The sequence below is a fragment of the Trachymyrmex cornetzi genome, unplaced genomic scaffold, assembly GCF_001594075.2.
Source record: "Trachymyrmex cornetzi isolate Tcor2-1 unplaced genomic scaffold, Tcor1.1 scaffold272, whole genome shotgun sequence".
NCBI classification, from domain to species: Eukaryota; Metazoa; Arthropoda; class Insecta; order Hymenoptera; family Formicidae; genus Trachymyrmex; species Trachymyrmex cornetzi.
In genome coordinates, this window is record NW_017297394.1 from 985,356 (window position 1) to 1,011,746 (window position 26,391).

General features: G+C 35.9%; 3 protein-coding genes across 3 annotated transcripts; 1 reads left to right on the forward strand and 2 right to left on the reverse strand.

Moving 5' to 3' along the window:
* Positions 1–5,216: 5,216 nt before the first annotated feature.
* Positions 5,217–8,386, reverse strand: Roc1a (Regulator of cullins 1a). Its single transcript, XM_018508818.1, has 6 exons — positions 8,371–8,386; positions 6,557–6,660; positions 6,215–6,242; positions 5,994–6,115; positions 5,829–5,914; positions 5,217–5,560 (listed from the first exon to the last, which is right to left on the reverse strand). Exons 2-6 carry the CDS (start codon positions 6,647–6,649, stop codon positions 5,548–5,550), a joined length of 342 nt encoding a protein of 113 aa, XP_018364320.1. The 5' UTR covers positions 6,650–6,660; positions 8,371–8,386; the 3' UTR covers positions 5,217–5,547.
* A 1,047-nt stretch (positions 8,387–9,433) lies between these two features.
* On the forward strand, positions 9,434–14,538 carry LOC108762035 (Lysine demethylase 2). Its single transcript, XM_018508840.1, has 7 exons — positions 9,434–9,703; positions 9,844–10,123; positions 10,188–10,875; positions 10,963–11,287; positions 11,388–11,679; positions 12,694–12,989; positions 13,265–14,538. The coding sequence occupies exons 1-7, from the start codon at positions 9,653–9,655 to the stop codon at positions 14,270–14,272; spliced, it is 2,940 nt and encodes a 979-aa protein (XP_018364342.1). The 5' UTR covers positions 9,434–9,652; the 3' UTR covers positions 14,273–14,538.
* Positions 14,539–17,059: 2,521 nt separating this feature from the next.
* LOC108762032 (sarcomere length short) lies at positions 17,060–25,298 on the reverse strand. Its single transcript, XM_018508832.1, has 8 exons — positions 24,642–25,298; positions 21,729–21,990; positions 20,243–20,530; positions 18,897–19,222; positions 18,446–18,689; positions 17,769–17,976; positions 17,378–17,669; positions 17,060–17,307 (listed from the first exon to the last, which is right to left on the reverse strand). Exons 1-8 carry the CDS (start codon positions 24,810–24,812, stop codon positions 17,146–17,148), a joined length of 1,953 nt encoding a protein of 650 aa, XP_018364334.1. The 5' UTR covers positions 24,813–25,298; the 3' UTR covers positions 17,060–17,145.
* Between the last annotated feature and the right edge of the window lie 1,093 nt (positions 25,299–26,391).

The window sequence follows — 26,391 nt, forward strand, 5'->3', positions numbered from 1 at the left end:
AGAGTACTTGTAATTTTCGTAGATCGTAATAAAAATATTTGATACTCTTCGAAAATGACGACATATAAGTACTTATGCAAATTAATAATCATTATTAATGCTTTTTTATTTAATTTTTATATTCCGGAAAGGAATTTGAAAAGAATGAAATTGCGTAATTTTAATAAATCGATAATTATGATTTTAATAAGTGAAGGAGATGAGATTAAATCGCCGCAAAAAGATGCAGCAACTTAATATCGTTTGCTTGATTGATGAGAATCACACAATTTTATTCCTCTCAGGAAATATAAAAATCAATAAAAGTAATAATTAATTAATTAATTTCCATAGTTTTCCAATTAAGATTTCTAAAATAGATTTAATTTCTCAAATAAATATTAAATTTAATAATTCTTTATAATTGTAGTAATTAACTATTTAAACTTTTATTAAGAGATAGAAATGCTTAAAATAATTTTATGTGATAAACAAAAGTTGCTATTAATCAACTTATCAGTATTATTATACCAATAAATAAGAAATAAAAAAGATGAAATTAGTTAATGATAAGCAGCGAAAATTAATAACAAAAAAATATAAACACAATTAACTTCTTCTATACGACACGAGGAAAATAAATTTCGTAATTTTGATATTTCTTTGTTAACAATGCAGCAATATATAATATAATGTTTATATAAGAGATATATTAAAGGGAAGAAAGCTAGCGACGGCAACCGGAAATTCACTACAAGAAAGCGAAGAGAGAGAAGAGACCAGGAAGCAAGCAGGCCAGACAACCCTTTCGCGCTGTAAGAAACCTAGAGAGAGGGAAAGAATATCACCGAGTAGGTCGGCGCCCTTTGTTTTTCTCGCGCATCTAACGAGGATTTACCGCTGTTACAACCACCCGTTCTCGGCAGTCACCACCATTACCAACCCAGCATCGGTGTGAAGATCTCTCGATGCTGGGGAAAAACGTGGTATCTCGGTTCCGGCAGAAGTCGTAAGGATAAAGCAACGACGCTGTCTCCCGCAGGAACCAATTTAGGTACGCGCTCGCGGACAGATTTAAATCAAATCAACCTCACCGCTATATTCGCGAAAATTAATCCGCGACGAGGTGCCCTCCGAGTCTTCATCTCGGAAAAATAGTGGCGTTGCGAAAATTCTTAATTTTAAAATTCAAACTATTACAGTCAAACTGTTACAGTTCTCTCCGATAAGGAATTTGAAAGAAGTAATTATAATAAAAATAAAAGAATATATGAATTTAGCTATTTTTCTTCATATTCCACTTTCCCGAAGCAAAACACGAAAGACAAAATGGTAATGTTCGTGAATTAACGCCAAAGCATTAATTATTATTATTCATTAATTATTCAATTATATTCAATTATTTATAATTCTTTTATAACGAGCTCTACATTATTTTTAGAGATGTCTACTCAGAATATGACGTGTCTATTTATCTACTTATTTACATATCGCTCTTTCAATTTTTTATTATTTATTTCATTTAATTATATGATTTTCGAAATCAACGTTTGAAAATATCGTATGACCGAAGGAAAATCTCTCGATTTATCGGCGCACTCATCCCTGAGTTGCATCGACAATCTTGGCTGATTCGAAAGTCTGCAGCGCGAAGAGGAACAAGTAGAAAAGGACGACGGCGATCGCGACCTGGCGCGGAGCGACGAGACGAAAGAAGCCTTGATATATCCGCCAAACACAAGGGGCCCGAACACCTCGACGGGATTTATCGGGACTACGGATAATGGATGGCTTCGCGCAGCCACCGAGGACGCTGCTTTTTAAATAATACAACGCAGAACGCTGAAAAATTCCTGACTCTCACGATAATCGCGGCTACTCAAATACGGTGAATATATGTAACGGAAATTATTGAAAAACTGTCAGTTTCATTTGTTAAGTAAATGTATAAACGTTGGATAATATGATAAGTGTGATTGGACAGATAAATCTTGTCCAATCACACTTATCATATTATTCATCGCTTCCTCGATAAAAAATAATGTATTATTAGAAAAAAAATGTCAAATTCCTATTCAAGAATATAAGTAAAAAGATAACGATAATGACATGTTAAGCTAAAAAAATACTAATTGTAAGAAGAGACTCTCGGGCTAATTTTGTATGAAAAATTAGGTTCCGATAAAATGAGTTTTAATTTTCGCCTATAACATGACGTAGCTTATAATGTGGTGAACAAAAGAATGTTATAAACTCAATATAATAGTTTGTTTTTTATTACTGTACTAAACTGCTTTAAAATTTTTCTTCTCACTTTTGTCATACATTAAACATATATGTACCTATTTCAATTTAAGTACAAAAAGTACTCCATTTAGCTATAAAAACTAGATCTAATAAATAGTTCTTTAATTATGGTGTATTAAAAATACTTTGCGAGCAGTTTTATCTTCGATAAAGTCTATCCATTACTGAGCCTTATTATCTATGACATTTTTTTGTTCACGATATTATAAATTATAATTTAAGTTATGAGCTGTAAAAACTAATTCGTTTCATCAGGACTTAATTTTTCATATAATTAGTTCTTTGAGAATCTCTTACAATCTTCGCATATATAATTAACATATATAATTAAATATAATGTATGAAAATATATTTTTAATATCAAGCGAAAAAATTCTGACAATATATAGAATATTTTGCACTGTCTCCTGTTTCAACAGCGAATATGTGAAATCAAAAGAGAACTCGACTATTTCAATGTAAAGATATCAAAAAGCGTAGTTACGGCAATAACGACGAAACTCAAAGGATTTCGGCGACTCGAGCTTCAGGTGTAACACAGTGACGACAGCTTAACAGCTTTAACCGGCTTTCCAGAGTAAATTTACCTCTGAAAAGTAGATTTACACTAAGATTTAAGAGGAAGCAAAAAAAAAAGGAACGGCCGGCGCGCGTCGGAGCGGACGAACCGCGAGACAAAAATCGCGAAGGCACCGTCGTCGGATTGGATCCACTGCGGGGGAATGTATTTAATTCGATTGGCCTTTGCCGCCTCCGTCGTCGCTACCACGACCACCGTTGGACTCTGACGAGGGTGAGAAGAGCGGGGTGGCTTTTATCAGGGGGGAGGGCGAGAGAACCTCTGTTTCCGCCGGAAATGAGGCCCTTGCTACTACCCCTTGTCGCCCCGCGTCAGCGACCTACTCTCCCATCTTCCTACCCTTCTCATCACCCTTCCTCGCTGTCGTCGTCGAGGAAGAAAATCATATTTATATCCCATCTCTCGCGCGCCCAGGTAAATATTACGAGCAAGTGTACGCACCTGCCGCTACGAGCTATGACAAGCGAGTTCCACGACGCCGAAAAATCGACGCTCTCGTCGCGACGCTACTCTCGACATGTCGACCTGACCGTGCTTAGATATTTTTATACTCGCAAATTTCGAGCATGGCAACAAGAAAGAATTGAACCGGTAAGCTCAGAGACTACTTCGGTTTACTAATTACAAGAGAGGTGTGTTACGTAGAGTAGTTTACGTCCGGGATTAAAAATTAAAATAGTGAGTTTAAGATTAAAAAGTAGATTAAATATTCTGAGCAAAAGAAGTAAGTTTTAATGCCATCGTAATATAAAGAACGACTTTTATTACAAACTCATTAATTCATACAGTTGCAGTTATTTATAGATACTCCGGATCTGGTCGAATGCTTCTCATGTTGTATATGATTGATGGAGATGTATCAAGTTAATAATTATTTATAGTGATACAGGTATGTATCTTAGAAAATGCAATAACGAGGATATTTACAAATAAAAATCTTTAATCTTGAATTAAAACTATTGTAATTATCTCGATAATATTACACATTTTATATTTGACTATTTACTTTTCTTTTGTCTACATTTTTCTGTTGTATCTTTTTAACATTCGAAGAATTCGAGCGGTTAAAATTACTTCTAATGGATAATTTTGCGACACGATGCTCACGGAAATATTGCTGGATCTCTCGAAACGTCCATTCGTAGACAGGCGCATTTTATTTCTCATTACGAACGCAAATTAATTCGAACTCTGACATAAAGTAATATAAAATCCGTTCAATGATCCGATCAACCGATCGACCGGACCACCCACGGGTTCTTCCCGTTAAGTGCGCGCCTTCTTCGAGGGGATTTGAACTAAGGGTGATCTCGCCCCTCTAGTTCCCTTCCCTTGCCTGACTATTCATAAGTTCTCTTAGAACAGGTGCGGACTGCTCCTTTTCTCTCTTTTTATTTTAGTTTTTTTTTTGTTTCTATCTCGCGCGCGAATAAGGCAGCAGGATCTAGAACCAGACTGCAGAGAATCAAGGTGGAAGAAGCTTACCGTTGCTCTCTCTAGGCGGATGTCGACTGATTCTCCCTCCTCGGCTATCCTGCGAGATGTAATTTTCGCTGTATGCCGAGATTAGAAGCCGACTCGTAGGGGCTACCCCCGGTTCCACCCGCCTGATAAGTATTGCCTGCCTTGTGCCAGTCTCCTGCTGAATGCCCTAGAACTGGAAAAGGGATTCGAGAGATGATCTTGGTACGATCGATCGGTCTTACGACATGACGTCATGAACGACGATGGATGCCCGTTATATCTTGTTAAGGAGCTACGTATCCGCATAGAAGCGGATTTGCGGAATCGCCTTGAGCGTAATGAAGATCTATTATACCGAACTGTGTTAAATAAATGTCATTGCTATTAATACATCTTAAGGCGAACCACATTATAAACGTTGTGATATCTCGTTTAAACAAAGTCATGAATAATTAAGGATAATAAATTTAACATGCAAAATATATTCTTTGATTCGCACAAAAAATTGATGAGAATTCTTTTCAAAGCGATTCGCATTAGAATTAAAGCTATCGGATGAAGAGGAATGTGTGGTGGGAGTAGGATGTAATTTAAAGATAAAAAGAGAGTACCGCTTTCACCTCACATTCCCTTCATATTTGTGCAGCGGTAAAACAGGACGGAATTTTTTGCTAGGTGAAATCTTTAAAAGATCGAATTAATCAAAGTTACGATTAAATAAAAAAAAAGGAAATGATGAATACAATGACAAAACGCAATAGTATTTAAAAACGTACCTATATTTTTAATCAAAAATGTTAAGAATTATTTGCTTTAATAGATTTATTATTTTGCAATATTACAAGATTCATCGAGATTGCTATTTAAAAAATGGTCAGAAATAATGTTGATAAATCATCAGAAGCGTGCCATAATCATTATTTATTAGATAAGAGACTTACAATCTATGAATTATATATTTAATATAATTTAACGATTATTATGATCTGAATTAGCCTTACAACCAGTGCCTGAAATTTAGTCTGCTATTAACATAAAAAATGATATATTCGATTATACTCTTGCCATACACTTTCCTCTTCATTTATACATTTGTCATTTTTCTGTAAAGATTCTATTTTCCATATGGAAAAATAATTTTTCAGTTTTAAATGTCTCGAGTATCAATGGCTGAATAACAAAGAAAAATCTGACTTGTATGTAGTGAATACATCCGATTAATGACCATATCTGTAAACAGAAATGATAAAATCATTATACATATATATATATTTAGAGAATTATATAAAAAATTAAAACATTAAAAAATTAAGTTAAAATTTTTTATTGAAAATTTTACAAACTAAAAAAACAGGTTTAAACTTTTTTTATATTAAAGATATCTACTCATATTTAAATTTAACATATCAATATTTTTAACTTTATACAAAAAAAAATTTGACAAAAATAATATATACATGTAACAAAATTTATACATATTAAACAAAGCTCTACTCACTTCTGAAACTCCCATTCGCGATTATCAAGTGGACAGACCTGTCGTGTTTTTAGCCAACGTGAAATACAGTGAAAATGAAAGGCGTGCTAAGAACAAAGATACAGTTACAATAAGGTTCAAGTAGAAATTTGATAATCCTAATATCTCAAAATATTGTAAACCTACATTACATACACCCCAGGCTACCGTGCACTCCTCACTAGTCGCAGAGGCCTGGTTTGCTTGACATTCGATACACAGATCCATAATGTGATTACGGCAAATAGCGCAATTATCCACAACAATATCTGAAAGATGTAAGAAATTACATTAGAAAGTCTGTTACTGTGCTTACTATTATGATATACTTTGAAGGCTGTATAGTAGTAATGCTCGCTAGTTCTTACCCCAGGCCCATAATGCCACTGCGTTCCACTGAAACAGACATAATTAGATTTAGGAGGCCTAATTGCATAAACATTACTCCAACTTTAAGCGAGAGTTTAAACTCTCTTTTTCTTTTTGAAATCAACAGAGAGATAGAGGGAGAGTTTAAGCCTCGCTTAAAGTTAAAATAACGTTGGTGCTATCGGACTTTAGTAAACAATGAAAAGACAACAGGATTGTGCCATAAAGACGAGCAGAATGACAAAGCGTACTGCGTAAGTGAGGTTAGAAATTATGTTTTCACGCGGCGACTGCAAGCAAAATCGATTATACATGATCTATATGCACATGTCGACACTTACCTTTTTCACTTCAAAACGCTTCTTTTCGCCTTTTCCGCTGCTGGAGGTCGGCAGATCACACTCGTCATCGTCTATCTCCATGGTTGTCGCCATTTCTTGAATGCCTTGAATTTAGAAGCACCGAGATAAGTGGCGCTGCCAGTCGCACGGTTTTTTACCGGCCGAACAGCAAGAACAGATCTTCAGAAGGTTAATTCGAAATTCGTCCAAGGAACTTATCCGCGCATCGACACGTCTCGAAAAAATGTTTAGGTGTTTTTTTATTGCTGCACTTTCTGAATTAGTACACACAGTGCAATAAGTTGAAGTGAAACAAATATACGTTTATTTCACTTCAACTTATTGTATCAGTTCGGAATGCAGCAATAAAAAACAGATCTTTTATAAACTAAGATCTTTTATATTTACCCGACGAGTACTTTGAAAAAAGAGAAATGCGACTGCACGTCAATTATTCGTAATCACTCCAGTACTCCACAGTATTATGTGTATTTACACTCACCGACTAAAAGGTTGCAACTTTTTTTTAAATGGATTTCGAAATACAGTCTGCTCATCGAGCGATTGGTTCTTATTTACGGATCCGTAAGTAAAAACCAATCGCTCGGTGAGTAGGCTGCATTCCAAAAACCATAGAAAAAAAATCTGTTGTACCCTTTTAATCGGTGAGTGCGTACACCTAATTTTGTAACAAGCACAAAATTACATGGGTGTTGATCAATGATATTATAAATATTCTAGTAAATTTGTTTACTTTTGTAATTTTCATCTCGTTTCAAGATACAATGCAATCGACTTGACCTCGGAAAATTATATACGAATATGCGCGTTCACATCTACATCGAAATCTACATGTTCATACATATATACATATATATGTATATATGCAAACATTTGATATTTTATTAGCAGGGTATCAATCATGAAACTTTTTTCCTAGAATAAAAAGTGAAAAATTTCTCGATTAACTTCAATGGTTAAAATTTTCACTTTTCACTTTCCATCTTAGGGATAAAGTTTCATGATTGATACCGGCCACCCTGATGAAAATAAAAATCGAAGCGTAAATCGGATATAATGGGAGAGTAAAAGGGGCTCCGCACAATAAAAGGAACAGGGAACAGAGAATAAGAATTTCAACCTATGTTTCTTTTATTGTGTGGAACCCCTAACAGAACATAAACGAAACTTCTAGAAGGCGAATATTGAAATATCAAAATGTAAAAAAAAGCGTAAATGCTTCTTTTACATTTCGTTGTTCCAATTTTCGCCTTCTAGAAGTTTCATTTACGCTTCTGTTACTCTCCTATTACATTCGACTTACACTCCGATTTTTATTTTCATCAGGGCAAATATCTATAATAAGGCGACGCGAGCGAGGACAATGGTCATTGCCGCAAATACTCATCCATAACAAACATTCATTCGTAGTAATAAGCAGATTCATTCACCGTCTTCCGAAAAATTCTTGGCGCCAGCCGAATTGATCTGTTCGTTATGAAAGGCTTGTTATGTTCAAGATACGACGATAATAATTACGTGATATAAAGATCGTCTGATCTCATTCGACATTCCCAACACGAATTTATACGCAGTATCTGACGCTTGCTCTTGACGAAAAAATCGCACAAAAATTGTGGAATCGCTACATATCTCGGTAGGAATTGAACGCAACGCAACGCAACGCGACGCGACGCGACGCGAACAATATAGCAGCCTGCGCAGGCGCAAATCTACCGGCGCGAAATGCCCTCAATGTTTTCCCGCCTTTTTTGATGTTGCGTCAAACGCCACGCTGTCACGTTGTCAGATACCTTCTCGTAGCAATGTATCTTCCTGTATGTAAAAAACGAGCAAAGAAATTAGAAAACAGTAACCCTTATAAAAATTTAATAGTAATACTGGCAAATTAATTATTTATTTTGAGTATTAAAAGTATTTAACAGTACTTTTAATACTTAAAATACATAATTGGTCAGTTAATACTAGTACTAGTAAAAATTTAATAGTACCATATAAGGAAAGAAAAAGATAAAATTCTCAAATAAAGCATAAAAGTCGTAATAATATCAGAGGGCATTATCGTGATCTTATTTATCATTGTAAATTCAAATATCAAATATATCATAATAATGTCATATAATATCATTATGGCCGATATTCGTAGTCAGATCTTATATTTAAGATCGTCTTAAGTACAATCTTAAGATGTCATGAATCAATCAGAGGGACGCATTAGCGACTTCCCTGATGAAAATAAATATCGGAGCATAAGTCGAATGTAATGGGAGAGTAACAGAAGCGTAAACGAAACTTCTAGAAGGCAAAAATTGGAACAACGAAATGTAAAAGAAGCATTTACGCTTCTTTTACATTTCGTTATTCCAATTTTCGCCTTCTAGAAGTTTCGTTTACGCTTTGTGTTACCCTTCCGTTACATCCAATTTACGCTCTGATTTTTATTTTCATCAGGGTTAAGACATTACTTAAGACGGTCTTAAAATAAGAACCGACTATGGCCGGTATTCATAGTCAGTTCTTATATTCAAGATCGTCTTAAGAAGTCACGAACCAATCAGAGGACCGCATTAGCGTCTTAAGTAATGTTTAACTTGTACAAATCAGCAATTATATAGTAACCAGAGATACGTATATACTTACAACTTATTCGACGCAACGCAAAATGGTCAACCACAAACCGATATTTTGCGCGGCGATATTTCTCTCTGACTTTTTGTCGGCCTCTCCCTGCCTCTCCCTGGGTTTCAGACGCCTTTCAACTTTTCCTGACGCCACGCAGTGCGCATGCGTGCTTTCGGAAATGTGACTGTCACAGCGGGAAGTAGGAGGGGAAGGGCGGAGAAGTTGGCAGCACTGGCCGGCAAGAAAATGGCGTATGTCGCTCAGTGAAGGTATACACGGATGAGGAACGTGCTTCGCGCGGCGTTACCGACGCGTTGCGATTAACATGTAAATAATACATAACAAAATCGTATCGCATACAATTGTGCTAACGTAAATCGTGAATTCCTCTTGCCTTCGTCGTAGTGACACTCGAGTACCCCGATGAGATTCCGGTGATACGTTTCTAACTGCATGTCCGCAATGGCCGACGACTCCGCACCGCTGCCAAAGAGGCGCCAATTGGTAAACAAAGAGCACGCGCGAATCCGGCTGGACGTCATCGTCGTCGACGACGACGTCGACGCCGACGTTGATGCCGCGTCGAGTAATCCTCGAGCGGTATGGTCCACGTGTTATCTCATTACACGTGTATCATCTTACAGCGCGAGCGAACCAGGAAGTTGTATACGGACGACTGGACCATAGGCGATGAAGAAATTGAGGGTCGCAGGACTTTTCAACTTGACGAGAAGATTGAGGCCAAGAGGTATGACCTGAGCAATTTCAGTGGCCTCTTTCGCGAGATGACCGGACCGGAGCTGAATCTAACATACCTGCAGAAGCATGGTCTGCAGATACCACTGCTGTTCAGGGATAAGTCCGGACTAGGCTTGCGAGTACCCAGCTCCAACTTCTCCGTCAACGATGTCAGAACTTGCGTTGGTAAGTCTCAAATATGAGTGAGAAAGACAGTGTTCGGTAGACGTTAATAATATTTGTACAACAGGTTCTAAGAGAGTACTGGACGTTATGGATGTTAATACTCAGAAGAATGAAGATATGACTATGAAAGAATGGCAAAAGTATTACGAAGATCCTAACAAGGAACGCTTGTTGAATGTGATCTCATTAGAATTTAGTCATACCAAGTTAGAGAATTACGTACAATCGCCTGCACTAGTGCGACAAGTAGATTGGGTAGACGTAGTATGGCCAAGGCATCTGAAGGAATCTCAGGTGGAATCTACGAACCTTTTAGAAGATATGATGTATCCAAAAGTACAGAAGTACTGCTTAATGTCAGTAAAAGGTTGTTATACTGACTTTCATGTTGATTTTGGTGGTACAAGCGTGTGGTATCATATTCTGCATGGTGGCAAAATCTTTTGGTTAATTCCACCCACTGAAAAAAACTTGACCCTCTATCAAGAATGGGTACTGAGTGGCAAACAATCAGATGTATTCTTTGGTGATATGGTAGACAAATGTGGCAGGATAAGTCTAACGGCTGGTATGACCCTATTTATACCGACTGGTTGGATACATGCGGTATATACTCCTCAGGATTCTTTAGTCTTTGGCGGAAATTTTCTTCATAGTTTCGGTATAGAAATGCAATTGAAAGTGGCACAAGTAGAGGAGCATACAAAAGTACCACAGAAATTTCGATATCCATTCTTCACAGAAATGTTGTGGTAAGAATAAATAATGCATTTTATATTATTATTAAGTACGATCTACATGTTGTCTTGTGTATTGTAAAGCTTTATGTATTTTCACAGGTATGTCCTCGAAAGATATGTGCATGTGCTGTTGGGTAGAAGTCATTTGGATATATCTGAATCACAGCGACAGCACTTAGTCCCGCAGCACCATCAGCATGTACATGTAACGGATTTCGAATTGCATGGCTTGAAATCTATAGTAATGTATCTGCATTCATTGCCGTCAACTAAGAAGAACGTTCCGGAACTAATGCGTGATCCAGTCGCTCTTATTCACGATGTTCGATGTTTGGTAGAGCAGCACAGACACGATAATCCAGAAGCGGCTGTGACAGGCAATCCTGTGTTACCTCCACCACCACCCTTAACCATTGTTGACAGGGTATCTATCTTTCACTATATTAAATCAAAATTTAATCGAAACTTGATTGAAACAAGTAATGCCTCTTATTTAATTTGCTTTGTCTTACTTTCTTTTTCAGGAACGCTTGAGAGTAGTGCGAAAAGGTTTTGTAAAATCGCAAAGACATTCGGACAAGTCCGAAAGAGCATTTCCACGTAGGAGACGCACTAGATGTAAGAAGTGTGAAGCTTGCACTAGACAGGACTGTCGGGAGTGCGTATTTTGTCAAGACATGGTCAAATTCGGAGGCAGTGGTCGCGCGAAACAAACATGCCTCATGCGTCAATGTCTTAGACCTATGCTTCCCGTCACATCATCCTGTAAAGTCTGTCGTTTAGATGGTTGGAAACAACCACCTGCACCATTAACGGGTATGTGTAATTTGCTATAAATATCTTTTTTTTTTAAATAGATGTTTCTAAATCATATAAAGTTTTTTATTTATTATAAAAATATTTTCTTTACTATATTATAATAACTTTTGTATTTTATTATATTATAATAATTATTATTACAGAATAATTTTATATTGGTAAATTAAACAATTTTTATATTGTAAGTCTTCATATGATTTAAATTATATATGTAAATTGTGTATATGTGCGCATTTCATTTTTTCTGTAACATGAAATATAAACACACCTTTATATGAACCAACTTGTGCAATGACTGAAACAATTGACAACGTTTATTCTTTGCATGCAGATACACTGTTAGAAATGCTTTCTTTACATGTAAATATAGCTCGTGATTATCAACGAAATTAAAAGTAATGAATGATTTCATTAAAAATTAAGTTACAGTAGTTACTTCAATATAATGAATATGTACATTAAATTTCATAAAATTTTATGAAAAAAATACATTAAATTTCATGTACACCTACACAAATATACTTTTTAGTTATAAATACAATATTAAATTTATTGTAATGTCATGAAATTCAGTTCAAATTGTATAACTTAAAAGTATATTAAGGCTGCGTTCGGAAACATCACCCGGGTGCCACCTCAGTCAGAAATGATAATGGAATCGACATTTAATTGATGTCATTCGACGTCGAAAGCATCAAATCGATGTCGATTAAATGTCGATTCCATTATCATTTCTGACTAGGTCTGTGTATCACCTTATCCTTATTTAACATTGGGTGAACAACAAGGATAAAACGATACACAGAGGCACTCGGGTGATGTTTCCGAACGCAGCCTAAAAGTATATTTCATGACATTTTTAACGGTGTAGAGGGGGCTTCAAGCTTCACAATGATAGAAAGTAACAGTTTACAGTGTTGTCACTTTGTCAGAACAACATCATTTTTGAAATTTTATTGTCTTACCTCACATCCCTTTCTTCCTATAAATCGAATGTTTAAATAATTGCAGGTAAATCGTTCCCCACAACACCATCTACTTTAATGGAATGTTCAATCTGCTTCGACATTGTACATCCGGAGTGTATAGGCTTGAACTCCAAGGAGATAACTGTCAATGATGATTTACCGAATAGTTGGGAGTGTCCAGAGTGTTTTGAGCGAGGTCGGAACTTGGATTGTCGGCCGCGTCACGCAAGGGGTCGCACGCGAAAACTATCAATATCCAGTGCGGCTTCCTCAGCGCCGACGACAGATTCTGAACGGGCTATGACACCGAGTAAACAATCGAGGCTTGATCCTAACGATGTATGTAAATTCTTTTATATAGAAATTATAAAATAATTTTGGGTGCTTTCCGTTTAGTGGCACATGTCAACACAAACATTCTATCTTTCTTGACATTCAGAGAATAACAAAGACACTTGTTGGTTTGTGTGGATTTATGTCATCAAATGAAAAACACTCTTTATGTCTGCACTAGAATAATTTTTACATATTTTCACGATTGAATCTCCAGATAAGCATAAGCCGCGTTGTATAGAGCGTTGCTGTATACATTCCGCGTGCTTTATTTTCCTCAGGCGTGGAACGATTCGCCCGGAGAACCAGCCGAAGGTGAACAGAGAATGACTCAGCAGCGTACCCAGTTAGCTATGCAGTTGATTGCCTCGAGCAGCAGATCTTTAGTAAGGCCGCATGTAGTGGTTAGGCCAGCCCCGCCACCACCTATTCAAGAGACTGACGGCGAAAACGAACAGAATTTGGTATACAACAAAATAACAGTGCTTGCGGTATTCAGATTCCTCGGTATAAAGGATCTGCTTAATTGTGCCTTGGTTTGCCGTACCTGGGCAAGATACACTACAGATTTCAGTCTTTGGAAGAAACTCGACATGTCGCACTACAGCCTTCGTTCTGTACACTTGACGGTTATCGTCCGCCGACAACCCGAGTGTCTTTTGCTGGACTGGACCAACATCAATAAGATGCAATTAGCTTGGCTGTTGGAAAGGTTACCGCAGTTACGGACATTGTCTCTTCAAGGCTGTACCTGGGCCGGTGTTCGTGCCCTGAAAAGATGCAGCTGTCCGCCTCTAGAAAAGCTAAATCTGAATTATGTTACCTCTTTGAATGACACTGTTTTGCAAGAAATCCTGGATTCACCAACGGATTCAAGGCCTGGCATTATTGATAAAACATCACGATTAAAACATCTCAAGAATTTATCTTTAGCCGGATGCGATCTCACTGATCGAGGAGTGAGATATATAGTCCAGCAATTATCGGATCTTGAAACTTTAGACCTCTCCTCGATTGGCAGGCTCACCGACTCCGGAGTAGCGCATTTGACGTCGCTATCAAATCTGGCGTCGCTAAACCTAGCAAATTGCAAGTTGCTCACTGAAACGACTCTCGATCATCTAGCGAAATGTAAGGCATTAAAACGGCTGGATCTGCGACACACAACCCAAGTATCAACGCAAGCTGTCATCAAATTTGCTGCTAAGAGCGAACATAATTTGCATGTAACGGACGTTAAGCTGGTGGAGGAGAAGAAGAAAGTTAAAACCGATTTTATGGACACGTGAAAAAGCATGGCGCTTACACGCGAACTAATGTTCAGTGCAATCCGGTTATCATCGCGTAAGAATCATCGTTTGCAAAGAATTAAAGCCATAACAATACATGCTACGATCAGCGACTATTTATTTTACACGAGAAACTCTCTAGGCAATGTCACAACACAAACCTTATAATGTAACAGAAAGGACATGATAGTATAGAATTTCTGTTCGGATAACACTTACTTTTATTGATATGAAGACCAAATACAATTTTATAACAATAACGATTTCTTCACAACTTTGATTTCTTATATTATTTTCTTTTTTCTTATTGTAAATATTTACTTATTTGATCGCGTGATTTACATAAATATATCATGTTTATGTTTCCGTTGAATATCATTTCGAAATAAATGCTTTGATTTATTCACATTTTTTCTTTACAACAATATCGGAGGAAATAGTAGTATTTATTGTAATTTTGTAATTTTTTTATATCTCTTTGTAAGTAAAGCTTAAATTCAAATTTTATTAAACTCTTAAAATGAAGAACAGTTTATTATTTCTATGCTTTATCTAACATTTTAAGTTTATTTTGGAAAATTAACTTCTAACTTGTCATCAAAAGGACGTTCATTAATTTCGAATATTTCTCGTGTCTACATATACATAAGCCACATAAACTACAGATATGTATATATATATATGTAAATGCATTCGAATTTATTTTGCACTAAATTCATTGTGCTTAATTACATCTCAAAACTTTGCAAATAAATATGCAAATGTGCAAAATAATGATAAAATTTCTTGGGTTATTATCTTTTTCTCTTTTGTAGTTTAAATATTTCATAAAGATATTAATAATTCATTAATATTCCATTGTTTTTCTTTATTTAATGTTATGTAACACCAGATTGCAAAGGAACTAAAGAAAAAAATTTACAAAAATAAATGTAAGAATTCTGTCGAATCATTGTTCACATCAGAAACAGTATTGTTCACAGTTGTGAAGATAGAAAGTACTCGAAAATAAGTATTTCCTTTGCACGAGTGTTTGAACGGATCTTGCCCGAGAATTCATAGCAAAAATGATGTCGGTAATTATACACATACACGTATATACACTTATTCGCAGCATGCGTCAAAAAATATTTACCAAAAACCACTGTAACACTAGTTCGGTGATTTTACGTGATAATCGAAGATAGCATGTACATGCTTTGAATTTGTATTTTTGATCTGAATTCATCTCGTGATGTTCTATGCAAGCAATGTATATATATTTGCTTTTTATATATATGCACATTTCAGTTATACTTCTTTTTCTTTTCCATCCCTTTTTTAAGTATTCTATATAAGATTTTATGTAAAGACAAAAATGATAAATGAATTAGATACTGACTCAAGTGCCATCGTGCATTCGTGAAATTGTCTATTTTCTTTATTGTATTCCAGTGTGTTCAGCGGAATTCGTTGCGATCATACCGTTCATAATATTTTAAAGAAGGTAGCAAACACCATTCTTACGAGTTTTGCGTGTCGCTATCTTTGCGCTGAAAACATTGTCGCGAGCGAAAATCGTTCTTATATAAAATATTTTTTTTTCTTTATATAATTAAATTTTTTGTGCAGTAATTTAAAATAAGAACGAAATCGCCACGATATAAAACATTGTATAATATATGTAATTCATAGACAACCATAGCGATCTCTGATTCCCAAATATAATTTTGATTTGTAAAAGGCGATCAATTTTTCCCTCTCGTTCAATTTAAATTTAAATTTTATAGTTTAAAATAGAATAGAACTTTTTGCTCGAAAGAATTTCAAGTTTCAAGAAAGAATTTATATTACCAGAAATAACTTGTCCGATTAGTTTTGTTTTCACAAAAGAATTTTCTAAACAAAAGTATAAATATATATCTCACGTTTTCTCTGAAACTATCGAATTTGTGACATATGTCAGATAATTTTTTATTTGAAAATTTATAGATATTATCTTCATTTAGCTTAGTTAAAATTAAATCAATAGTCAATACTTGATTTATGTAGAAGTTATATTCGTAATACTTATATTCCATTTCAAAAGAAAAATAACGTGTAATAAAAGATAAAAAGGAAGAGAAAAAATGAAGGGAGAAAAACAAAATGTAACGCAAAAATCTATTAAGGTCGATTACTTGTGATTGTGTATTTAAAGAGCTACTCAGAGTCATCCAACATGGATAAAATTTTCTCTGAAATAAAAAAAGCATTTCTTAAAATACGTAAAGATAAAAATGTAACATATAGAATAACATGTTTCTAATACTTCGTATAGTTTGTATAGTTTACGATGCCCTATACGGAAGAAAAATATGCTAGTACAGCATATTTTCGTATCAACTTCCGTTAGTTATGTGAACAGAAATATTTCCTAAAAACACAAATCTTTATTTGCTAAATATTTTGTCGAAGCAATAAATTATTTCATTATAAATACGCCATTTATTCCGCTAATAAAACAATAATAGTTTTATTGCGATAGCGAAGTGCATTTGTTAGATATACATATATTTTATTTCACTTTATTAGCAGCAAATTCGTGTTTAACAATTGAAAAAATCAAACTCGTTCATTCAATCGATATTCAAAGCGCCAGGAAATAGTTTCAAGTCCTTGGCTTGAATATTTACATCTTGAATTCTTACTTAGAACATCATACGTAGAGTTATTATTTCACCGAAGAAATTCGCTTCTTTAGTAAGCTGTTACGAGAATATCCGCGTTCGGTCAATAATAATAATTTATTAAAAAATATTATGTGTGTAACATACAATTGTCTATATTTCAATATGTGCATTTGCATACGATACATTCTTTGGAAATATTCTTTGCTTAGGCTGTTTGTTAGTCTAACCTAGTTCGGCTAAGACAGAATCAAGATCCTCCTGTAGGGTGAGGCTATCTTCTCGTTGCTTCATTAAATTGTCCTTGATCCTGTCTACCTGCGCTTTCAACAAGTAGTTGCCCTTTTTCAAGGCTGCCAGCCGTCCCTCGTGTTTCGTTACACGTTTCTGAAAAAGAAATAGATGTTCAGGAACGCAATTCAAAAGTTCAATCGTGATATTTTCGTCCGCAACTCACTTGCAAATTGTTTTTGCGCTTGTCGATAGGTGCTTGATCGTCATCAGACTCGGACTCGTCTTCCTCTGATTCTTCAGACTCTGACTCTTCCTCGGACTCCGTCTCTTCCTCTTCTTCCTCTTCTTCTACTTCTTCTTCTTCGTCGTCGGTATCTCCCATCAGTTTCGCCATCTTGTCCACTTGTTTCTGCAACTGCTTGTACTTCTTCTTTTCTTCCATCAATAATTTCTGCTGCTGTTTGATCTGCTCCTTTAGCGCGTGTCTCTCTTTCCTGGCATTCGCAGCTTTATCTCTATTTATAGATAATTTAGTATATAATTTTATATATATATTATTTAATGTATAGATACGATCACTCACTGTGATTTGTATGAATCTTTGCCACACTTACATAAAATTCTTAATTTTCGAAGTGAGAAGCTTGATCTCTCTTTGCGCACGTCTCTCTGCTCCGACTTTAGGATCCTCATCTTCCTCTTCTTCTTCTGTGCTCTCCTCTTCCTCTTCGCTCGCGCTGCGAACATCCTGTTTGTCTATACTCTTTTGTGACGCAATCTTGGCTACGTCCTTCGCGCTTGGACAACCAGCCAGTGCCATTCCTGCAACATTGTACCATCCTAGGTCTTCCCAATCCTCAGCTAACTCCACTATCGGCTCAACTTCAATTGGCGTAAGCTCTTCTTCTGATAAGCAAAGCAAAGGAAAGCGAAGCAAAGAAATATGATTAATATTAGTTTATCTCTAGCAACTAACAGTAACATAACTGTTAGTTAATGATACAATTTTCCATTTAACAACATAATTATTACGTAGAAATGTGTTATATTACAGTTATACTGTTAAGTGGAAAATTATAACTAACAATAATTATATTATTGTTGGTTGATGTTTATTGGGAAGCATTAATATAAAGCATAAGAATAGATATGATTTGCGTGAAATTGATAATAAGATTTTGCTTGAAAAGCGATTAATTCAAGGCGATTATAGGTATTATAGAGTGTTCAGATGAGTACGCAGTTCATAAATCACTAGCTTTTAGCAAAGCGGACATTCTTAATCACGCACCAGCTTTCATACGCTTTTCTAACGCTGCATACATTCTTCTCATTTCTTCTAATTCGTTTCTAGCCTTATCTCTTTCCCCGACAGCGATGACTGATTCTTTCTCCGCTTTTTCTGCATCTTTTCTCGCTTGCTGCACTTCCTGCTTCAAAGATTCCGTGAGTTTCTCATCTTGTTGTTTGTTTTCTTGGGTATTCTTTTGTAACTTCATACGTTCTACTTCTGCCTCGAGATTCAAAATTCTTGCCTGCACATGGAATTATTTTATAAAAAGTGATCTTTAACTATTTCTTTAACCCTTCGATTTCTTCCTCATCCGAATAGGTCAATATTAATTTGCTTTATTTAGGTAAGATTATGAAATAGGATCCTAAGTAGGATTGGATAAAGTAAAATACAAATTTTATTGAAAGCTTTTTCTAAAATACCAAATATCAAGTTTCAGTCCAATTACCTGCAATCGCTTATTGTCCCGGTCTAAGGTTTCTTTATTTCTAAGTTCCATCGCGAGCATCTGCTTAGTGCTTTGCAAATCATCTCTAACAGCATCAATATCATCCATTTCATCTTGAATAACTTCTTCTAATTCGGGCGCCTCTTCAGCCTTTTGAATTTGCTCCTCAATGGTCATTTGTCGTCGGAATTTTCTTAGTCCCTCCAGCATTGGTTTTGAGCGGTCATTCGTCTTCACAGTCTTGAGTTTCACGCCCTGTTGAATCTGTTTCAGCAGCTGATTGTGCATATTCGACTTTTCTGATTCGAATACGAAGTGGGCCTTGCCTAGCAGAGAGAGACAATCGATCAGCACAAAAATACATAAATATTTTCTTGGCTCTCCATTGCCTTTTAAGAAAAAATACAAAGTGCTTTATAAACACAAAATATTTAATATACCATCGCAACATCTTTTGTGTAGCAACAAAAAATATACATTTTCGTAACACAATATAAAAATATAGTTTTACATTATTTTATATTATATTATATATATATTAGAACTTATAAAAAAGACAGTGTTAAAAATATATGTAAATTGTAAAATCATGTTTTTTGTCTTAAAATCTGAATCGTTAGATGTTTAATTCTGAATACTGATAATAATTGTTACCTTATTTTTTTTGAAATTTATTTGTGACTAAAGGATAATAAATAAGAAGTGTTCTACAGAACACTGCTCAGCCTGACAGACGCGTCATGTGAAATTTTATGAAAACTATTAATTGATATTTAACGCATCGACATACATTTTTAATAAGTACGATGAGTACACCCGTCTCTGAATGACGTTCTCATTTCTCGTCGAGGACGTTAAAGAGAGCGAAAAATTCTGCTCATTTATACGACAGCAGAAAAAAGGGAGAGCGGAATATTGGTAAACCCATTGACAAACATGAAGACACCAGTTAATTCAACAATAATCAATTAACAGTTTAATTAGTCCAACAGTTTAACAATGGATAAACGGTGGCTCATCTATCGACGAGGGTAGTTCGGGAACATTGAAAGGAGCGGACGATAACAACAGAACAATACTGCTGGCTATTTGCGCTACAAATGAAACGCGGCAGAACGTGTTATGTTAATCGACATTTCTGCTTGTGTATCCAATTGATTGTATTATGTTGCCAACGTTTCTTCAAATAATCGCACGAAAAAAAAAACGGAGGAAGAGAAGCTCCTCAAAACACAGTCTTTCTCTCTACGACGATTTTTCTTCTTAAGGAGAGGACACTTTTTATAAGGGGGGAAGATACGGCCCCGTAGGCACCAGACGAGGATCGAAGAGGGTTCGACGATCACCTGCTGGATCGGCCGTGACTTTGTTCACCCTTTCGATCAAAGGCGCACTCCGGTCGTTACACTTGACGTGTTTGAGCCTCTTGCCACTCTCGACTTCCTTCATCATGCTGGCCCAATCTGGCCGTTTCCTCGGCCTGGATTTCAATATATCCAACTTCTGCATTTGATCCTCGTTGAGAGGTGGTAAGTCCTTGAGAATCGTACGACTGGGTGGTGGTGGTGGCGGCCGCGGGGGTGGTGGTGGTGGAAAGTTCGCTCGCGACGAGCTCTTCGATAAAGTTGGTGCACCTTGACATAAAAGGTTCTCGTTACTTAAAAAAGTCTAATATACAATGCATAAAAGTCATAATTTGTGTATAAAACAGAGTGTGTAAGTATATCTTCCATTTTATATAATAGATAGAATTAAGAGATTGATGTGTGTGTGCATGGGTGGCGACTCCAGTATGGTTGGATGGAGTACTCCATACACTGAATTTCATATCTGTATGATATTTGGTCTGGGAGAAATTTAGAAATTAGAAATTGTAATTTAGAAATTACAAACATACGAAAAATGCCACTACATTGCTTGAAGAATGTAGTACAACTTTACATGATAATCTCGAGATCAGAGATCTTGTACCAGAATACGTAAAATTTATTCGCGCGTTCTTTTAAGTATTCTTATATTAACTTGTTCGAATGAAAGATCATTTCCTTATTTAAGACATTTAAAAAGTTATCTCCGATCGACAATGAAACAAAAACGTTTAAATCATATTGCGACATTGTACATTTATCGAGAAATGGTGGTATTAAATATGGAGAAGCTCATTAATAATTTTGTTAAAGCTACTTTTGCCATGTAGAAAAGATATGTACGAAGAAATATATTTATCCCCTTCCTCCTCCGTTCCTCTCCCTCAATCTATCTTCGGGAACTTCATACATTGAAAAATTTTACTTCGCCGTTCCTATGTGTGTGTGTGTGTGTGTGTTTTCTTTAGTTTTACTTATTCCGCAAATATACCTCAAATTTCATTGAAATAAAAAAAGGATACTTTACGAATATGTCAGGTTTAATTCTTTCAGTATTCGTGACGTTTTATAAATTTATATTGTTATATATTTCTTATTCGTGTACGTCAGTATCATCTGATTCATTTGTTCATAACGAAAATTATTAAATAAGTCTCGCTTTGCTTCATTTACTCGTAAAGTTATTTTAATTCTACGTCTCTACAATATTTGATCTATTCTATTATCTATGTGGACACCTATCATAGAACAAAGTCAGAATGGGTTCCGATCAGAATTATTCCGTTTTCCCTAGAAAACACAATAGAAATCTAGGAAATAATTGAATAATTCCGATCGGAATCCATTCCGATTTTGTTCCACTGATCGCGTAAAGAAAGTTCACTGACAATCTGAAAGGATTAAACGTTGGACACTGTAAATGACAGAATCTACGGGAAGAAATGGCGATAATCGCCTTTCGTACCTGTGGTGCTCTCACTCTTTGAGAGTGGTATAATGTCACCTCGTGATCGAGATTTCTCGATACGGATCTGTCGTTCGAGTTGCGGTCTCGAATTTGGCTCCTGTCGTCCATTCTCGCGCGGCTTCGTTGGCAGCGGTCGACCACTCGGAATTTTTTCATTGATCTTTTCATTCGGCTGCTTCGGTATTATCGTAATTTTGCTTTGTTTACGCGGTAATCCGTCTGACGAAGGTGTTGCCGGTTCGGCGGGTTTCGGCACACTCTATTAGACCGAGAAGGAGGAACATTTGGTTAATTATAGCATCTTAATAATACAAATAGAATAAGAATATTTATTTTAATTTATTTAGTCAATAGTACCAAAATATTTATTAATCTTAAAAATATTTATGTGCAGATAAAATCTAATTATATGCATATATAATCTGTATTTGATAATAATTATACTTATTTATATTGTATATATTTTTTACAAAATTATTATATATTTTATTCATTATATTCTTTTTTTTTCATATCCTATTTCAACATTTATTATTAAATTAGTAAAACTTTTTATGTAAAATAGTTTCAATTTTCATTCCACCGACAAGAATTCCACGATTCAACGAATCAAGTTTACGTTTTTACGGTTACTGGCACCAACGTCTTTTCACAGTTTACGTTTTTGTCACATTCTCGCGACGCAAATCAATTTCTCTCGCTGTTTATTTCCATTTGTTTTTTTCTAGGATTTTTTATCGCGTCACGTCGGAAGAATACGAAAGAATAATCGTCGTACGTCTCACATAAAGTAGTCGCGATTGAAAATAAAAAAAAGAAAGACTCGTCCTCCCTCCATTCCTCTTCTCTTGATTGTTTAAAACAGAGAGAAAGAAATAGAGAAAGAAAGAGACAGAAAGAGATCGAAAGAACTTTCTTGGCAAGTCTCTCGAAGAGAGTTCATTCTACCGGCTTTAAATAATTCACATTGAAGTTCGAGATGTCACGTTATGATTCGATCGTCATCGACGCAAAGTTCCATCTTTTAAAATAAAGCTCTTATAAAATCGCCTTTAAATTTTTAGGCCACTCTCGACTAGGAATCTATTATCTTCTCTTGTGTTTCCGTGAAAATTGTTCAGCCAAAAACATTACTCATCCACGAAATCCGTTTTCAACATATATCTGTGACGTTGCGTTCGCGATTTTCGAGTATGTTCCAAGTGAAATCGCGGCATAAACGCGTTAAGAAACTGGCGGAAGACACAGCTGGTAAGCCATTTGAAATAGCAACGCGTGTTCTTTAAATAATCGTGACCCAGAGGCTTATATGCGGACACGCGTACGACGGATCTCACTTTCCTTCGCGTCAGGAAAACGAAATCACAATTGATAAACACGTGCAGCATGTCTGAAGACTTTAACGAACGGCCATGAACTACTTGTGATGCTCCGCAATTTTTCGAATAATGTTTTTTATTTTATCGTTGTAACTACAATGATCCGATCAATTGCGATTAATAAATGCTCATATTTTAAATTTATAATTACCATTATTAAACTTCTAAATAATATATTAACGAGCACGTATAAATGATAAACAACTGTATGGAAAGACGATGTAAAATTAAATAAAAAATTATTAAATCAAGAATTGAAAAAGATAATCTGAAAACTCGTAAATAATTCTTTATCTTTATTCGCGTGATAATAAAATTTAATAAAGAATTATACAATTAATATAATAAAACAAATCTCGACTAATGATGAATCTGCTATCTAAATTTAATCTGTTCTTTTCATAATTTAAAACGTATTCAAAATGGTCAGAGCGATATAGTAACATAATATTAGGCTGCGCAAAATCTTCACACATAATCATAATTTTGCGCGTCGCATATTTCGCGCGGATTGCGTATTGGATAACAACCTTGCGATTTTACGTGGCCTGTCGCCAGGAGACTGAAAGTAATCCTGAGGATTTTTTTAAATGAATGCGCAGTAAAAAATTAATAAATACTGTAATCTTAGACGTGTGTAATTTCCACATCAAGTTATTCTCATAAAATATCTTCAAAGATTATATGTATAATTTCAGAGCAGACTGCAAAGGCGTTTTTGCATAATCTATAACTTGCATTAATTTAATTATTTGATAGAGAATCGCATTTCGGAAATTAATATTGAATTTGATCACTTTCCCTGTAATGACGAAGATGTTTAGTTTATCATAAATTTTTCTACAAAGAACTTATGAAGTACTGTTGAGTTTATAAATTGGGATAGACTATCAAAGTGTACTGTTTGCATACAACAGATCGTGTGGAACTTCGCGCCACCCGAAATGTTTATCACGCTTACTCGTTGCAAGACACCCACGCCAGCTATTAATATCATGGTTAGTACAGCAAAGTCCGCTGACTTTGAAACCTAATACCTGAATGGAAAAAGACTGCGAAAGTTGCATATACAACTCCTATCTTTGTTAGAAACAGAACATGTTACTCAATTTCAGAGCAAATGGAAGCTGCGATTTTCGTGTTTGAATAAATCTGTTGCTTTCTTCAAATGCGGCAGGGTAACTTCAATTAATTTTCATTTCATAATTTATACATAAATGAAATGAATCAGCCAATATTTAACTTATTTTAAAATACTATTATTTGATTATAAAATTATTATGAACAATTCCCTACTTTCTATTCTTTCAATTTTTTTTTTTACCATTTTACGAAGACTCGAAAAAGTTTAACTCCAGAAATCCATCGCAAAATAATAAAATATTTCGTAGAGCTATTAGATTCGACATTTTACAACAAAAGTTCCAAAAGTTTCTGAAAAGAGACGAGAATTTCTCTGGAAGCAGCCTATCTTGCGATTATCGTAGAAAAAAGATATCACATCATCAACCCTTTGAAATTTTCTACCAACCTTCAAGGTGACTTGGGCGAAGGCCGGAACTTCCTCAGTTTTCGGCTTAGAGTCTCTACGGGAATTGAGGGTCCAGGGTGCGGTGGGCATGGGCAACGGATTCGGGCCATCCTTAACCCACGGCGGTCGAAAAGTGGTCCTTTGCGGTGGCTGACCACCGGCGCCGGGCATCCTGCTCAGCGTCCTCTCTCACTGCAGTGGGGGATGATCTCACTCCTACCCTTAACAACGCTGTCGCGATACGTTGATCTCGTTCGATGAACGGACGGCGATGTGATCACGCTCGCTCGTGTGGTTCCGACTCGTTCACGCTGTTCTCCAAAAACGATCCTCCCGAGGACGTACACGATGCGCCACTGACAGATTCCTGGACCGATAGGACCGCGATAGGTGGGGATCACGCGTGGGCGAGATCTCTGGTGCGATCACTTCTCGCGAGTCTTGGGATCAGGAGTTTCCAATCGCGGCTACACCTTCTCGAAGGAGGATCCTCGAAGATGAGCAATCGTCGATGTGCGATACCGCGACAGCAACCGATTGCCGCGTTTCTTTTTCTCTCGTTCTCTCGTTCAACTAGATAGACTGCTGCGGGGTCGCGACGGGGTCGAGAATTTTTGCGCGAGTCCGGGAAAGATCGAGACCTGGACGCGCAACAGGCGGACTGCACCTCCCTAACCGTACGATATTTTCGTCCGTGTGACGTCATCGAGAGACACGAGCCCGAAATAGAAAAATCCTCTTCCCTCTAGGACGCCTTCGGCGACACGCTCGTCGAGACCTCCACCGCCCGCTCCTCCTCTCCGCGTCGTCGACGTCCTGCGACGCATTCCGCGTCTGTTTACTATGCAATCGCCGATCATGACCAGCTACGAAGGTCGATTGATCTTCAGGGTCAGTCAAACCGTGGTTTCCTAATCTTGGAAGCGACTTACAATTAGACAGATGAAATTCGTTTTAATGGAAGCGAATTTTAACATAAAAAGATTTTCCGAATTGTATTTTAATCAATATTATCAAAACAAGGAATTAAAGAGTCCAAAAAAATAATTTATGCGGGAGGTAATGCGAAAGGTAATAATTTACCCCATGTAAAAGTACCAAGTAGTTCTAGCATTCTAAAATCAAATAATAATCAAAATTAAAAAGGAATGTTGGAAGTCAGCGTAATAAGTAGTGTGCAGTTCTATAACAATAATATTTTAATAATTCATAAAGTCATGATCTGTACAAATTCAAAGTTGCACAATATTAAATAGATCGGACGTTTCAGTTCAAATTTAAGTCATCTTCAATAAATAACAACAAATAGAAATTAGAACAAAAACTCAATTCAAACTCTACGGCCAATTCCAACATACATTTATATTCAGCATTTTCTGCTGAAGATTAAGAATGAAAAAATTTCATACATTCTAAGAAATCGTTGTTACACAGTTACAAAGCTATATGGAAAGCATGACTTTGTACGTTTTAAACTCGGGCTAATAGCAAAAATGTAGTCACCCTATAATAGATATACATCGTCAATAAAAATGAAAATAAATAATAGATTAATCAACAGAGGATCAATTACGATTAAAATATAATAAATAATAAAATAAAAGATAGTCAATATTATACATGCAACGTCAAAAAGTACAATGGAAAATAATTCATTATTCACTCTTTTAGAATCACCTTCACGGGCAAAATGCTGCGTCTTTTATTCCATTTCATATAGTAAATGAAATGTGTTTCTTGACAGTCTAAT